The sequence below is a fragment of the Leuresthes tenuis genome, unplaced genomic scaffold (genome assembly GCF_036924035.1).
Source record: "Leuresthes tenuis unplaced genomic scaffold, fLeuTen1.0.hap1 SCAF_1, whole genome shotgun sequence".
Taxonomy (NCBI): Eukaryota; Metazoa; Chordata; class Actinopteri; order Atheriniformes; family Atherinopsidae; genus Leuresthes; species Leuresthes tenuis.
The window spans coordinates 10343623-10361559 of record NW_027325355.1 but is presented as its reverse complement, the minus strand read 5'-3'; the positions used below and the strand labels follow the sequence as shown (position 1 = coordinate 10361559).

The 17937-nt window shown below is 40.1% G+C and overlaps 2 protein-coding genes and 1 long non-coding RNA gene across 3 annotated transcripts in view; 2 read left to right on the top strand and 1 right to left on the bottom strand.

Annotated features, from left to right (window-relative positions):
* LOC140292430 (NACHT, LRR and PYD domains-containing protein 3-like) overlaps nt 1-6029 on the bottom strand; it is a 145486-nt gene extending 139457 nt beyond the window's left edge. Inside the window, exons 1-2 of the mRNA XM_072379487.1 lie at nt 5842-6029; nt 5714-5757 (exon numbers count right to left, since the gene is read on the bottom strand). Of these exons, the coding sequence (XP_072235588.1) occupies nt 5714-5757; nt 5842-5909 (112 nt within the window). The 5' untranslated portion in view covers nt 5910-6029. The remainder of the gene's footprint in view (nt 1-5713; nt 5758-5841) is intronic.
* LOC140291454 (uncharacterized) overlaps nt 1-17937 on the top strand; it is a 392957-nt gene that overhangs the window by 234777 nt on the left and 140243 nt on the right. The gene's annotated exons all lie outside the window — the stretch shown is intronic.
* LOC140292682 (uncharacterized) lies at nt 15704-17786 on the top strand. Its single transcript, XR_011912590.1, has 3 exons — nt 15704-15757; nt 17125-17616; nt 17701-17786. It is a non-coding gene; the product is annotated as an uncharacterized lncRNA (long non-coding RNA).

Sequence of the window (17937 nt, the reverse complement as noted above, 5' to 3'; positions counted from 1 at the left end):
ATACAATACACAGAAAACCTTCAAACTTTTAATTTCTCTGAGAATGAGTATTTGAACATCTGTTGTTCTGTGTGTTGAGACATCAGTAAATGTGTCATTTATCCAGCAGGTTAAATCTTTAGAGAAATCCTCTTACTGCTCTGCAGACTGTCAGCCAGCTCCTCCTGCTTCATTCTCCTCAGGAAGTGAACTGTGATCTTCACTAATGCCTCTCTGCTGCTCCTCTGCTCTTCATCCTCATCCTCCCTCTGACTCTCTAAACATTCTGGGTAATCTGGAGTCAGAACCTTCTGGATCTTCTTCAGCTCCTCCTTCACAAAAGTGAGCATGTTGTCCTCCAGCAGCTGGAACAGAATACTATATGAATGAGCCAATCAGACTGAAGTCATGGAGCCAAACATCAGATCCATGTTGGACACACTGACACTCCACTGGTCTACAAAGTGCAGCATGGAGATGACTGTGAACAGAATAGATGGAAAAGTAGTTGTTGTACATGTACAGACCATAAATATGGAGTCCAGCTGTGTTTGATGCTGCTGGGCAGACTGACCACTGGGAACCTCTGAGCTCTGCTGGTCCACTCTGTGGAGGAATCATGAAGAATGAGCTCACATTCTGTCTCTCCACACAGAGACAAACACAAGGTAATGGTCCTATCAGTTATATTGTTGATTACAACTCTGTCAAAGATTGTTCTCACTGCTATTAACAGTGAAATATAATTTCTGTCTGTATTTCAGTGGAGCTTGGTTTAGCTGGAGTTGGTTTATCAGAAAAATTCTCAAAATCAATCTGATGCAACACTTTGTTATGATTTAAATAATCTTTCTTACCTCTGTGCTACCTGTTGGTATCCATATCTGTCAGATATGGGAGGATTCTTCATGGAGAACCAGCTGGGTTCAGCACTCTCCAGCTTCCTCCTGGTTAAAAAACAGATTATAATCTTCACTGCACCCAGAACAGTCAGTAGGTATGTTTACTTCATATATCTGAACAAGAAAACACCCAATCCTGTTTAAAACTCAGAAGGTGATCAACTCAAAATGCCACATACTGAATTTAATCTAAACCATTTAAACTAAATATGTGGAACTAAAACTAAATAACAAATTTAAAACAACACCTAGGACAGTATATGAACATAAACAATAAGCAAAGATCACAAACCCTCCATCTTGCTTTTGTAAAGTGAAAGAAGAAGAGATCATTTCTATTGTAACAAACTACGTCCTACATCCATCAAACACACATGTTCACATCCATAGACGCCATTCAGTGGGTCCTTGGGCCCGGAGCACCCACGGAGTTCCCGAGTACCCACATGTGCCAGGCAGCCAACACTTGTCATCGATTTGCTAATGACCACTCCACTACCTATTAACACATTGCATTGTGATGTCAGATAAACTGCCAAAAAGGCTGGACGGCAACTTGCTGTTAAAGGGGAACTCTGGTATTTTTAGACCTAGACCTTATTTCTGGCATGAAATACGTTTATCTACTCATCGAGAACAGTTTGGCGAAAGTCGGCGTCCTTCGGAAGATATTTAGATTCCTTGAGATCTGCGTATATCCATATAACGGGAGAGAACGGGACTGCACTGTTAGCTCATAGCTGCTGTGTTGTTGTTATTGGCGGCTATCGGGGGCTTATAGAGGGCTTTCTACACACTCTGGAATGACGTAATCGACGCCGTCGCTGCAGCACAGGTTATTTACTCCGTGTTCTGTGACAGTCGGCTAACTTTACATGTAGTTTGCTACTGATAGTTTTGTGCAACAAGGCAGGATATTTATCAGATTTTGATGACGTGGACGACAACTTTGAGTAAGATGGACATCCTTACTGGAATGAATGAGCTGTGCTGCAGCGGCGGGCGTCGATGACAGTAGATCAGACCGCCACTCTAATTCCTGCAGCACAATTTCCATTTAGGATTGTGAGGAAGGGCTTTAAATATCTTGGAATTGACATCAACCCTACCTTCTCCTCCCCCTTCATCAAGATTTTTTTTCTTGATATTTTATTTGAGAAATGTAAAAAAGACAAAAAATGATGATTCCATAGTGGGCCGAATTAATATTATTAAAAAGATCGTGTTTCCCAAGTTCATTTACTTTTTTCAAAACATTCCAATTCTGATTAAAAAAAACTTTAAAAAATGTTTTTTCAAAATAACATTTTATCCTTTATTTGGAATGGTAAACCACATAGAATTTAAAGAGGTGCCCTTCACAGGCCCAAGAAGCTTGCTGGTCTGGCCGTACCCAACTTTACTTATTACTACAGGGCATGCAATATAAAAGCTATGTTAAACTTGATTGAAAGAGAGGTGCAAATGGAAAATACACGCTCAACCTTGGTTCTGTATTATGTGCCCCCCCCCCACAAACCAATTTTACTCTAACCCTGTGGTGTATCACTCAATGGGAATTTGGTCACTTTGGCATTTCAAATTGAAGACATCTGTGCATTCTGCTATCAAGAATAATTCTAACTTCCCACCCTCTCTCTCTGACTCTACCCTTGGAGTTTGGTGTTCAAAGGGCATTAAATCGATCTCTAAGCTATATGTGGATGGCAAATTTGGTTAATTTGCGCAACTCTCTCAATTATTTGACTTACCAAAGTCTCACTTTTTCAGATACCTCCAGCTCAGACACTTTGTCCAGAAAAGCATGAATTCCTTTCCAGACTTTCCAATGGACAATGCAATCGATCATATTCTCTCATTATCCCCATATTGCAAAGGTCTGATTTCTATTCTTTACAACAATATATGTGAAATCATTCCTCACTAATTGCAAGATGTTAGGAGACTATGAGAAAACGACCTTGGACAGAAAATGACAGTGACCGATGGGAGACAATGCTTAGGTTAATACATTCGTCTTGTTCTGGTCCTGTCCTGAACTTGGCACTTTTTGGACCAACAGTTTTAATGACTATAGTAAGATGTTTCAAAAAGATATTGCTCCCAATGGATTTACCCCTGAAACTCGCTCCCTTAAAGGCAAAGCTCGCATAGTCGCAGCATTCACTTCTCTGATTGCAAGACGCCTCATTCTTCTTCTCATTCTTTTTAAAATATATTTATATATCTTTTTTCTTTTGTTTGTTCTGTATTTTATTTTTTCCTTTTCCGTTTGTTTTTCTCGTACATATTCTTTTTCGCTTATCCTTGATGAAGCATCGTTGTGCTGTATTACTCTCCGTCTGTAATCCTGGGTTGGACAACCCTAATGGACAGTTACTCTTGCGAAGATCTAGACTCTTAAGGGGACAAGCGGGGATGGTTGGGAGGGTTTGGGAGGGGGGTAGATTACGTACTTTTGACGATTGTAGTTATTTGACTTATGCAGCTGTTTTATTCTTATGAATACTCACACTTTCAATACATGTTGCAAACAAATGCATGGTTGTTTTAATGGAAAAAAATCAATAAAAAATTGTTGGAACTAAAATACATTTCTAACACTTTTTTGCAAAGTTGACTTGATGCGAGTATCTTCAGGTTTATCTGCTAATGATGTTTGAACATAGTTAAATTGGTACCAAGAAGCAGATCAGTTGTCGCTAAAGTTAGCTATCAAAGTTTACTTTAACTGATAGGAGGAGCTGTTTTCAGACAGAGAAAGCTGTAAAAAGGGATCAAAAATACATATTTTGAAGGGTTTTGCTTCAAAGAATTTTCTTTCTTTGCTAATCAAGAAAAGCTTGAAGAATGGTGATTCAATCATTTTTCTCAGGGAATGTAGAAATTAATGCAAAACAGAGCTGTGCTTACAGATAACATATGTTGGATTAGAAACGTTTGGAAATGGTTCACTTACATTTTATACGAACAACAAAAACAGAAAATAGACATAAAGAAACAAAAAAAAGGTTTGAATAAATTCTACCACAAAACAAAGTTGTTTTAATAAATACTGTGAGATGAAAATATAATTACAGACTCGTGGACCAAGTTGTTAGCAAATGTGAATAAAAGATCACAGCATCTACTGCTACGGACTGAAGAAAAGTTCATTTCCAGCACAATGGAGAAAAGGATGTGAAACAGAGCTGAGCTCACATTAAACACATGTTGGAATAAAAACTGTTCAAACTGACTCTGCTACATTTTACTCTGTTACAACATTTACACTCAGCTCACCTGTTAAAGGATGGATGTTGGTCTGATTTGAAGTCAAGAATAATATCCTTTGACTCGTTGCTCTTAAAGGACAGACAGCTGGGTTCAGGTTCAGAGCTCTGATGGATCCTGAGAGAAAAACATTTGTTCTATTAAAACTCTCAAATTTCCTGAAATTCAACCACAATAAAGACACTTTGTTTTAATAAAGACAGACCAAAAATATAATTTAAGGATTAAAACATCAAAGATCTGAACCATTGGGTGGTCGGTGGCGTAGTGGGTTAAGCAGGTGCCCCACATACAGAGGCTATAGTCCTCACTGCAGTCAGCCCCGGTTACCCTTCTCTCTGCCCTGTTTCCTGTCTCTCTCCACTATCCTAGCAATAAAGTCATAAAAACCCCCCCCCCAAAAAAATTAATTAAAAAAAAAAATCTGAAGCATTATAACCAATTCATTTGAAACCAATAATGTCTTCCTTTGACCAGTGACTCTTCCAGGACACACAGCTGTAATCAGCTCCGAGACAGAAAAATACTTTTATTAAAACAGACATGTTCAGGAAAAGTCTCTTTCCCCGTTTCATCAAACTCAGAAATACATGACTGAAAAAACAGGATACTTTCAATATATTAGACTCCCAGTAACAACCCATAAATATTGTTTCCATGGAGACTCATCTCTTAATAAGGGGAGCAGCCAATGAGGTAAATCCTTTTACAGCCCTGATAAGAGATCCAGATCAGTCTCCATGTGAGAATCCTCCAAAGATCCTCCTTTAAATCTCTGACCACAGGAAGTGATCAGCAGCTCTCCTGCAAGTATTTAATGGAGCATCTCTCATTCCCATCAGGAATGCCACAACAGAGGAAATCCAGAGACTAGGGACAGACAGGAAGAACTAAATGGATGAATAAACAGCTAATATGCAGGGTTTGTGTTCCAAAGACATGTCAGCTTCAAACTAAATCATGGAGCAGCATCCCAGTTATTATCTGGGAGGGTCGTAAAGAACTCTTGAGGAGCTCAGAACCCCAGAATAGCTTTTTCTACATTGATGTTACACCACCAGATCAGAGGAGGAAACATCTTCTCTGAAGGCGATGACTTCATTTGCTCTTTCCTCCTGGTGATCTCCCACCTATTCCTTCTTTCTAAGGTTCATTCCTGCTTTCAGTGTTCTGATGTTCATCACACACCACCCTTCTGAAATGGATCTTCCACAGTAATACCATGACACTGAGTTACGTTTCTAGCTCCTCATAAATGTAGATTTATGTTCCCCTGTGTGTTGGGTGTTTCTCATAGTTCCCTCCCACTTGATCTATGAAGGTACGATCATTAATAACATTTCCCTTTAGAAATTCATTAATTATTGCTTACTGCTACAGACCAAAGAACAGTGAACTTCCAGAGCAACATGGACTCTTTCCTTCTTCAACATGGACTCTGTCACAACATTTACACTCAACTAACCTGTTAAAGGATGGATGTTGGTCTGATTTGAAGTCAGTATAACGACCCATTGACCAGTCGCTCTTATAGGACACACAGCTGGGTTCAGGTTCAGGTTCAGGTTCTGGTTCAGGTTCAGGTTCAGGTTCAGGTTGGTTCCTGGGAATAAAGGTGGTTTGGTGATGTGAGTGCTGAGCTCTGACATGGAGAAGAGTCATGGACAGTTAGAGATGGTCATCTCACCTCTGAGCTTTGCTCTGGCTCTCATGTTCCCCACACAGAGTGGTTTTAGTGTCCTCACACTGATCCATGCTGCTGAATTCACATCAGCTCACACACACTTTCTACCTTCATCTGCAGAGGAAACACAAATCATTCATCTGCACATCAACTCAAATCCTCCTCTCCATCATTTTGGCTGTAAAAAGATCAGCTGCTGTACCTCCATCAGTCCGCTAGATGGAGGCATGGAGCTACCACCCAGCACACTCATGATGATGATGGACCATTACTGACATGAAACAGGAGGGAGATCATCTGATTTAACGTCTGAACCAGAAACTGACTAATATGCTGTTAATAACAGAACCTTCTACCCTGGGAAGGTTCCATCTTTGTCTATAGGTTCCATCTTATGTTTAAAAGTAAAAATAAAAAGTCTCTGATAAAAACTTGAATGAAACGTTTTAACTTTTAGTTGAATTCAACAAACAAAAAGAAACAAAGGTGAAGGATTATTACTCACATATAAGGGAAAGGAAAAAGCTGAATGAAACATCACAAACTGACCCATAAAGTAGACAGAACATCTGAATCTACTTCATTTCATCATTAGACAATATTAGTGGATTATATGTTCCATCAGAGCTGCACACAGCTTCATAACTGACTACAGTCAGACACATTTTAACTGACATTCATGTTATTTTATTCTGAAAGGTGACACAGGAAGCAGCAGGAACCTGCTGGGTCTGACTGTAATGGAGGAGCTGACGGTTTCATTCTATGAAGATCAGTTCTTCATGTAGAAAAAAAAACATCATCAGCTGATCATCGTGTTGTTTGAGTTCATCAATAATCTGATAATCATGCAGATTTGTCTTAAAACTCAAAAGTGATCAAAGTTTGTTCTGAAATAAGAAGTGAACATGTTCCCCAAACATTACAGAGCAGAAACAAACAGCTTACAGGTTACAGACAAAGTTATTTCAGACAAATTTCATACTTATAGTTTGTTCAAACTATAGAAAGACTTCAGTCTGACACAGGTGAGCTGCTTTATGGAATTATCAGGAGCTTCACCCCTGGTAGGATGAGCACAGGTAGGGGGAGGGGATCCCAATAAGAACAGGTTTTACAGGATCACTCAGGTGAGAAAGACACAAAACAACTGAGTGAAACAAAACACAGCTGAATATTTCACACACAACATGCAGCCATTTTATTAAATGGTTCAATTAAATTCAAAAGTAATTTCTAAAAAGACAATAAATATGATATTTCTGTGTGTAAAGTCATCCTCAGCTCAAACAACTTTTCCAGCCCGTAAATTTGAATAACTGAGGAATTACGAAAACGTTCCTAATCCAGGTTTACCTTCAGCTGAACAGCAGCAACAAGTCTCTGAAGGTCACAATAAGTTTCTGTGATGCCTTAACAAGCGTTTCTGTGAAGAGATGCAGAGCAATAAAAGATTCACTGATCTCCTCTGAAATGGAAGAAATGTAAAGTTGAAACATGAAAATTGTTGAGGAAAGCTAAAGTTCTTTAAGTAGAGTAAATGTAGCTTATTGCTTCCAACACATGAAGTTACAGAACCAGACAAACACTCAGAAACTGAGCCAGATGCTGTGCTAACAGCCAGAATTCAGCACACTGTGGGCTGGGCTTACAGTGGATTCTCTTTGCTCAGGTAAAAGCTACAAATCCTAGAAAAGCTCAGATAAAGTTCTGCAGTGACTGTATCTGCCAATCAACAAGCCAGTGTTGTTCTGAAATATGATTCTTTGCTAAGTCTGACCCTCTTTGGTCTGTAGTTAACCTATTACAGCACTGTCAGATGCATTCAGCTGGACTTCTGCTCAGTGGGTGTTACAGGGGGATAAATCCTTCACAAAGACTTTCCACAACCTAAGAATCTGTTAAAAAGCAAGATCAGATCGTGCCAACCAACAACGGCACTTCCGGTGGCAACATGAGCTGCCACAGCCGTTGCTTCGACAGCGGGGTGAAATTGGTTTTATATTCGACATTCGCCTATTTTTCCCAAGTTGTAACTATAACTGTGTAGTTCCACACCTTTTATTATCAAGGAAAGCTTTTAATTTTCTTTCAAAAAGGTTTTAATGAATTTGAATTAATTCGAATTCAAGGCTTTTATTTTGTAATAACTCTCTTGTTTTTATAGATATCAACACCAAACCACTTCTGATGTGTTCATGAACTCATTGCGTAGTTCCCACATCCTTTATTTTTATTATTTATTTTTTCAGGCCCCCGAGCGACACCGGCAAGCGGTCTTCCAAACGCCACATTTCCCATTCGGAGGGGATTTAATATTAATATTTCATATTAATATCAAGAACAAATCAGAAGTGGCTTGGTGTTGATATGTCGAAAAACCAGTAAGTTATTAAAAATAGAATAAAATATGCACCCTGAGTACATCTTCTACCTAAAAGGGTTTTTTTCTGGAAACTAAACGGCTGTGAAAGCTTTATAGTGAGTTCACAAACACATCAGAAGTGGTTTGGTGTTCATTGCATGAATCTCTAGTGAGAAAAAAAAGACGTTGCACTTTTTTGACGGTCTCTAAGCGCTCAGGCTGAATTAGGGCACTGAGAAGGATATTCAGCGGTTACTCTGAACTTTCGCCAGACTTCGTTACAGTTGGTAAAGCCTGTGAAATGTTACTATTAGCTTCGTGTACAAAATAATACCACCCTGAGGGTAATTGGTGCGGTTTTCGTGATGCAATTACAGTTACTGCGCCGGAAAATGGGCGAATGTCGAATATAAAACCAATTTCACCCCACCCGCAGCCTGCTGCCGCTGTCTGTGGAACGCTGATTAGCCGCAAACGGGTTATCAGTATAGTTCTTAACTGGCACACTGTGGCGGTTCAGGTTGCCACCCGAAAGGCTGTTTTTAACTGTCACTACCTCGATTTGAGCTGCTGCTGTCTCAGCTCAGGCCGCTTTCAGAGGCTCAGACAGCGGGAGAGCAGAGACTCATCTCCGCCTCAGGAACAGGCTGATTCAGGCAGGAAGAAATGCCGTCGATCGTCAGAAATGGGAGCTATACAGTAACAACGACTCCGTGTTTAAGCCTTGACCCTCATTCTAGTCTGCTGCTGCTCTTATTCCACATATTGTTCTCACACAGTAACACAAAATGGTGGACTTGTTGTACTTGTCCCGTCGCTGGTCCCACAGTTACAGTTTTACACAGACAGCAGTGAATCAACAGAAAGGACCATGTGGTAGATTGTGTTTGTTTCTACTTGAACTAAGCTGCCAACAGCAGATATTATAGTCAAACATTAAAAATAGTTTCCGTTACCTTCAATTTCAAGAGAATTTCACGGAGCAAATAATCTGCGTCACAAAAAGCTGGAAGTTTAGTGGAAAGTGAAACTAAACTCTTACAGACACACCCAGAGAGGCGTTTTGTCTGAAATGAACATCCTAACCAGTTCAGTTTAAAGTTTAACTCTGTTTAACTATGGAGGGGAAATGTTAACATCTGGATGACTGATGGACTTTACACAGCTGTGAAACTGTTCAACTGTAAAACATGTTTCTAGAAAAAGTTTCCCGTTAGACCCACTTTACATTTCCATCTCTTTATTGTTCTGTCTCTTCATCTTTAGCTCTCAATGTCAATTCCTCGAATTAATGAAAAAAGTATAAACGCACAGTTAGTATTAAAAATGAGTGCTTACCTCCAGCTTTATTATTCTATCAAAATAATATCAAGATCATTCAATCAGACTTTATTTATATCGCACTTTTCATACAAGAAAAATGTAGCACAAAGTGCTTTACAAGATAAAAGCAAATAAAACAAAATGAAACCCAAGGCCATATTATACACCAACATACATATGCACACACACACACACACACACATATATACACACACACATACACACGTCACATATACTGGAACACAGATAACTGAAGCAGTGAGGAAACACCAGAGACTGAGTAAAACCAGATAAAGCAAAGGAGCTAAAAAATAAGTAACACAAATAAATAAATAGAAGACTAAAAACATTTAAAAAATAAAATAAGAAATAACAAAATGAGAAATAAATAAATAAACATAGAAATGAAAAGATGTTAATAATTTTTTTTAAAAAAAGATCAAATCAAACCAGAATAAAAAATTTGCACTACCACAAAGACATCAACAACTAAAACTCTACAATAAATACGCTAAATATACAAACAGACAGAAAATTAAAGCATATGACTAAAAGGATAGGATATAATAAAACTATGAATAAATTAACCAAAAGCCAGGCTAAAAAGGTGGGTCTTAAGCTTGCTTTTAAAAATGTCCACACTTGCAGCTGCTCTCAGGTCTTCAGGAAGGCTGTTCCACAGGCGTGACACAGAGGAGTGAAGGTCAGATGTGGAAAGAAGAGCACCTCCAAGTCTGCTATCTGATACTGATATCAGTGAAAATGGGCTTCTTCTTCTACTGTTTGATGATGTGCTCAGTAATTTCAGTGATACATCCCTCAGCTTCAGTCTTGGTTGGGTTGGGTTTACTTTCTCTCACAGCCTGCTGTGTTTTCCACTGACTGATTTCATCTGAGTTATGAAGCAAAAACAGGAAACCATGAAAAGATCTGGATATAACTGATGTGTGTGTGTGTCCCGTTACTTTAGAAAGCCTAAACTGATAAAGGTTAATATGGTGACAATGTGTTCTGATAGTGTTGTTTGAGTTTTATAAACTCTGAGGTGTCAAACAGAAGCTGTGAACATTACAAGTGTCACTGCTGCCGTTCTTCCAGAATCACACCCGCTGCACCGGCTTCAGGAACCAGTAGGAACTTTGTCCGTCTCTGACGTCATCTGTAATAGCAAATGGGAGAGCAGCTGAGAGTCTGGAACAAGCCCCGCCCCCTCACTGTCTGCTAAATGAAGCGAGCCGTCCCCTCCAATATTGGACACACGCTTCGACTCCTGTCCGTCGCCGAAGAACTCAGTAGCTTAGTCCAGCGAGTATTGTTCTGCAACTGGGAAAAATGTCTTCTGTGGCAGCCGTGAAGTCGTTACGCTGAGCTGCTCCGGAACAGCTTGCAGTATGGGCAGGTCGACAGCGGAGTCAGGGCCACAGGACAAGACTGGTGGGACAGGCTTCCGCCAGCCGCCGGACAGGTTGAAGCTCATGATGGAGCCTGTCTGGCTGACAGGACACGTTCAGACGCCACTGGACATTCTTGTAGCAGGTCGCTGGAACAAGTTATCAGTTTGTTTCAACCCTTTACTAATAAAACTACCTCAAAGCTTAAAGTGCTGTTTCCTAAATACACACACCACGAACTTCCTTTTCTTCAGAGGTGACACTTTTCTTTGCAGGACTTCTTTTGAATCAGTACAGTGTGTCCATGGAAAGCTGCTTTAACATTTACTGTATGAACTGCTTCACATAAATACCTCCAATGTCATTCCTTATGGTCAAAATTACAGTCATACTAATCTGAACCGCAGGTGCAGTTTTCCACAATAACATTCCTTATACTACGGAGGCCTGGAGATGATCCTGCACAAGCTGAGCATCCTCGGAATGAGGAGTCCCAGCTGCAGCACAGACCTGGGATTGTTCTTTTTCCAACAGGTTGGTGGGTTCTTCATAACTTTGGTCACTGCTAAAAGTAATGGTATACGTGTAGAAATCCTCAGGCAAATCGTGGTCGACCATCAGGAGCAAGTAGATGGTGTTCTGGTTTGACTCATTTTGTCTTTGTCTTTAAACACTTGTCAAAATGACCTTTTAAGACAGTAAGTAAGCGTTGTTTTTAAGTGCTTGTCAAAATTACTATTTAAGATAATAATAGTAATTAAGCATTGTTCTTTGAGGCGATGTGAAAAACGTTTGCTGTGACTTTCAAATCTGCTTCAAAAACTGAACGTGTTTCTTCAGATAAACTCCTGACGAACTGTGAAAAAGGGGTGAAAACATCTGGCCTATAGAAACTTTGGGTCCTTTGACACATTTGCATTGTGATGTCAAACAAAATCAGAGATGACATCAATTGTGATGTCACCATCAGTGATGACATCACAACTTTGTGATAAGAGTAAGAAAGAGCAACGGCGCTCTGTTCTCAGTCACCATCTTGTGTGCTGTTTTGCTCTCTTGTTCAGTTTCATGATGACATTTTTAAACTTTTTTTCTGTGAAATCTCAAAATATGCATTAATTGTATGTTCTGATACTCACGACTGCTTTCTTCATGCCTCCACTGGAAAATTGGACCTTATTCTGTGATAATCTGCAGGATTGAAGGCTTCTGTTCTGTCTCTCTTCTGGTCTGTGGTTCCAACCACAGATTCTGGATGGAATTGAAGTCTAGATCATGTCTTACTTTGATCTTTCCCTGACAAATGGAGATAGAAATGATGATGATCCTGCTCTGTATAACTAAATTAATCACATGTATGCAGATCTGTAGAGTCAGTGGAGAGTTCATGTAAAGCGATGGAAAAGAAGAAAGTACAACCTTCATTTCTATGTCATTATGTACACAATCATTAAAAATCATCTGATATGCTGCAGAGGCAATTATCAGGAAATTAAAGGTTGTTGAAAAAAGATGGTCATATGAAACAGGGCAGTGAAGAAATGCTATGATTCTGTGCCACATGTCAGAACAAGATCAAGGACATGATGAAGACAGTGAGTAGGTCTAACACAGAGTTAAAGGTCATATTTAGGCTTTAGTCATTTTCAGCACCTGATTAGTAAACCTGGTTGGAGGATAGCTGCTGCTTTCCCTCAGCCTGTGGTTCAAGGAATGTAAAAAGATGAGCAGCTGGCTTTCTGTAAGATTCATTTAACCACCATGATTATCACCAATCAAGTCATTTTTAACAGAGACTTAGACAAGAGGCATTGATTATTTGATATGAAAAAAAACCCACATTCATGAATTTGTTCTGTTAAAGTTGAAGTCTTCATGTTTTTCAGATTCCCATTACTTGTCTCTTTTGTGTTGTTTCTTTTTTTATTTAATCTGGGTGGTCATGGAACAGATACATGCTGTGTTCAAACTGTTTACTTGATCATGATGTAGTCCTCTATAATATATTGTTGGAATGAAACTTGTTAATTAAATGTGTGCATGGGAGCACCTTTGGTGAAGACACCACATTTGTTGTGTTTTCTTTCTCTTGATGGTCAAAATAAAGCTATATATATTATATTTATATATATATTATATATGTGAGTGGATTTTATAACTGTAAATGCAATTGGCTACAGTGTGGCAAAAGCAATTTATTGAAATTTAAGTGATATATGTGTTCAAATACAAATCACAAGTCAAAACAGCGCTAACTTTAGCTGAATTCTAAAAGGTATAACTGGTGAAATGGAGTCGTTTTGGAGCCGGAAGAGTCGGCTCTTCTTGGTGAGCTGAGCCAAATGATCTGGCTCACCAAAAGGAGCCGAAATTCCTATCACTTATTGTTAGGAATACTGCTTCTTCTTCTTCTTCTGTGATTTTTACTGGCAGCTGGCATCCTTGACGTTGCATATGACGCCATCTACTGAACTTAACTTCTTTCTAATTCTTCTTTCCTATATTCTTTGAATTACCCCAGTTGACACCAGGAATCTCATAATTATTTTCTTCCCTTCTTTAGATTTCCCAGATTCTACTATGTTTCTAAAAAATTACATTCTCTTATTCCTGCCTTCTGCAGCCCTATCTTCATCCTTTCCCTCTCCCTTCCATACCAAGGACATGCTATCATCACATGTTCCACTGTCTCCCTCTGCCCACAGCTACACTGCCCAGTTGGATGTTTCCCCATTTTCTTAAGTGTATTATTCAGTTTAATATGTCCTATTCTTATCCTGCTCATAATTACTTGTTCTGTTCTGTCCATAACACCCTGCCTCTCCTGCTACACTTTGTCATTTATATAAATGTCTTCCTTTTTCCTGATTCTTCCAATATTGATTCCACTGTTTGTTTATTTCTTTCCAGACTAAACTTTTCCCTTCTGTTTTTGATCATTTTACTTTCATTTCCACCTCCTCTTTCTTTACTGCCTCCTCAGCAGCTTTGTCTGCTTTTTCATTTCCTTTTATTCCTAAATGAGCTGGTACCCACATGAACACTATTTCCCTCCCCTGTTGCGTTAACCTGGATGTTTTTAATTGTATTTCATATCAAATTTCATGTTGCATGTTTCTGCTGTTCTGTTTTTAAAACTTAAGAGTGCCACCTGTAGCCTGCTCATTCATCATCTTTAACCCTGTATGGCCATCATGTGACCTTGCTGCTGCTGCCTCGCCTGCAGAGGAAACTGTGAGACCATCACTGATCAGCATCAACACCTGAACTCATTCAGCTCTGATTCTTCACAATGTGGAGAAATGTTCCCAAATGTGAAGCTCTCAGTTTAAAGAAGGAGCCTCCTAATTTTTTGTGTGTTCAGTAACTTTTCTGCCAACAGTCAGAGAGTAAAAAGCTCTGTTTCCTCTTTATTTAGTCTTGTTGGCAGTCTTTAGACCACAGTTCCACATGTGTGCTGCTCAGTGTTGAATCTTCACTCTTTTTATTCAGTTTCACATGCTGTGCTGTTAAATATCTGCCATCACGGAGCTTTGATCATCAGCATCAGATCTACCAGAGAAACTGTTGGACATGGAAACACATTTTTCATCTGGGAGAGGCAATGACTTCAATAATTCCTGTTCTGGAGGAGCAGACAGGGATAATAAAGTGGAAATCACTGAATAAAGAGTCTCATTGTTGTCTGTAATGACAAAGTTCAAATCCAACTGAACCGTTTGTGACGCACTGATCTGTTACTGGATCTGAACTTCCTCTCTGGGTGTTTCCTCTCGGTTTAGTTTCACTTCCCATCCTTTTGCTCAGCTGATTTTCTCCGTGGGAAGCGCCATCTGAAGATAATTCAGCTGTTTTTAATGTGTGACTCGTTAACATCAGCTGTGGGCAGCTTAGTTCTAGCAGAAATCTGCGCTCCAAACTTCACGGCACCGGACTCACAGCTGGAACCGAGAAGTCGGGACGAAGGAGGCAGCGGCTCGGCCTGTCCGTCATGTTGTCACTTCTGGTGTCAGTAAGTCCTGAACGAAGCTGTTAAACTTTAAACTTCACATAAATTTCTGTCTACAATAGTTCGACTGCTCATATCTGGACAGAATTGTTCTGAAGAGGCTGTAGATTCATTAATACCTGGATGATGGGCAGCACTGAAATAATGGCGCATGTTAGTGGAAAGATTAATGATATGACAGCGATACATTTCTCAACAATGCAGATCTCATCAAAACAACCAGTGCAGAATAGGGTTTATTAATGGTTGAACTATGGGATGTGTATTTGTTAGATTTTATAGGTGAAACAGACGGAGGCTTGCATTTGGTTTCTATGAGTCATGAGCAGTGGCGGTTACAGACCAAATTTATCAGGGGGGGCAGTGTTTTTTCATGGAGGAACATAACAAAAAAAGATATTCAGTGAATTTATTTGAAGCACAAACAAAATGAAAGACTTCACATACTGTACAGAATAAACCTTTAAATAGCAGCTTGGCTGGAAGCTGTGTGTCCTGTCCCCCGTTAATGTGGTCGGAAATGTCCTCAAACTGGGCTGCACTCGTGGATCATCCGTGCACCTGCTGATATCTGAAAAGACATGAATTTAGAGTAAACATGAGGGTGGAACAACATTAAGAACAATATTAATTGATCAGACATCTGAGCCGCCAAACTGCAGCAGTTTTCATCCAGGACCTCGTGAAGAGCCATCGGCATGAAAAAAAGCAGTGAAATGGCCCTTTATGCCCATTCCTTTAATTCGTGAATGGGAAGCAAACTCTGGCGTCGCTGACGTCAGCAGAAATTATTTTAATGTTTGATCCACACAGTTTGACTCGGAGACGTCTGTTGGACATGAAACACACCTTAAAGACAGCAGCTCTGTGCACAGCGTCTTTTTCTTCTACTCCAACTGTCCGGTGTAAATGATGGGCTGTTCATGGATGATCTGAGGCCTGCAAAGCTTCTCTTTAGTTTACTGACTGTGTGGCACTTGGGGGCAAACGATGCTTCCTGGGTGAGAACATCTATAATGTGTTGAGCCTGTTGGACGTTGCTCATGGATGCACTTGCTCTGTAGTTACTGTACGAGCTGTTTGGCTCAAGACATGAACTTATCATCCCATCTGCCCAGAGACTCAGCCCAACTTCCAAGCCTGCCAGCTTTGCATATTTACCTCCCCTTCTGTGAGAGATCTTGCTTGGTTTCCACATATCAAATGTCAGATTTAACATGTAGTTACAAGACAGAGATTGTTGATGGTCTTATTATTCTCTTATCTGGTAACATGCAACCAAACCTGGTCCTGAGCTGCAGTGTATCCAGACACCATCTGACTTTAAATCCTCGTCTGCTCCTAAAATTGTTCATCTTAATGTGTGCAGCTTGTTCTCCAGGATGGACGAGGTCAGGATTTGGGTTAAATCAACAGATGCAGGCATGGTTGTAATTTCTGAAACCTGGCTGACCAAATCTGTTCCTGATGAAGATATGATCAGAACTGGATAAAGTGTTTATGGTGGCGGTGTCCAAGGAAGCATTACAGTCTTTAAAGCATCTTCTGTCCAGTCCTGTCCTGAATTATAGTCAGCTTGTCTGAGCTGCTGATTTGAATTGGGACTGGCTTAAAACAACTTGAGATGATAATAAATGGATCTGTGATTCCATTCATCTTACCCACTCAGCCACATCTTAAAAGTCCTGACAGGTCCTCCTGGACTATCTCCCCACAGCTGGCAGATATTATTGATGAGCATAACCTGGCCGTTCAGAAGATTTGTGGCTTTCTGTTCCAGATGTACAGACTGAACCGGGTCAAAGGGCTTTTGTCCTCTCTGCTCCTTTTACATGGAATATGTTGCAGAAAGACTGAAAATGAACTGAACTGCTTTTAAATCCAAACTGAGAGTTCTTGAGGCCGACTCCACTGCATGCACTTGTTTTTTGCTTTTGTTTGTGCTTCAGCTGTGTGCTTTTGGACCTGTGTTCTGTATTTATTGCTGCTTATCTTGGCCAGGACTCCCTGAAAGAGTTCCACAGACTTTATAGATGAAGGACTTCTGCTTTACTGGAACATTTCCGTGTTGAGCTGCTTTATGCTTGGACTCCATTTCAGAGGAGCTCACTTATTTCTTACTGCTCTGCAGTTTTCCACAGCTGCTTCAGACCATTAAAATCAATGACTGACATGTTCACGTGCACAGTGTGATGAAGTTCATCTCACTGAGCTCATGTGTGTTTTCACAGAGCAGGACTTTAACTTTCAGTTTTACTCTGAGAATGTGAAGCTGACATCATGCAGCGGTTTGGTTAGACGCCATGTTGTATTCCTGCTTCCTCTGAGGTTCTTCTGTGTGAACAGACCCTGAATTCTAACTTGTGGATCATGTTTCTACGCTCAGACTGTGAGATCAGCCTCTAACATCTCATCCTTAAAGCTGAATGCTGAACATATGTGTCCACTGTTAAAACAACACATTTCTGATGAGTTTATTACTGAAACACGTTTTTATTATCAGAGCATAAGATCCACTGACACATGGAGAGGAGGATTTGAGTTGATGTGCAGATGAATGATTTGTGTTTCCTCTGCAGATGAAGGTAGAAAGTGTGTGTGAGCTGATGTGAATTCAGCAGCATGGATCAGTGTGAGGACACTAAAACCACTCTGTGTGGGGAACATGAGAGCCAGAGCAAAGCTCAGAGGTGAGATGACCATCTCTAACTGTCCATGACTCTTCTCCATGTCAGAGCTCAGCACTCACATCACCAAACCACCTTTATTCACAGGAACCAACCTGAACCAGAACCAGAACCAGAACCTGAACCTGATCCTGAACCTGAACCCAGCTGTGTGTCCATTAAGAGCGACCAGTCAAAGGAGTTCTTAACTCATTTCCAACATGATGTTCCATCAGCCCAACAGTGAGTATCTGTCAGTATTCAGTGGAGGCTGCATCATGTTTCAGATGATAACCAGTTTTCAGCTGAATAACTTGAGACTTGGATCAGTTCCTGATGTCTCTG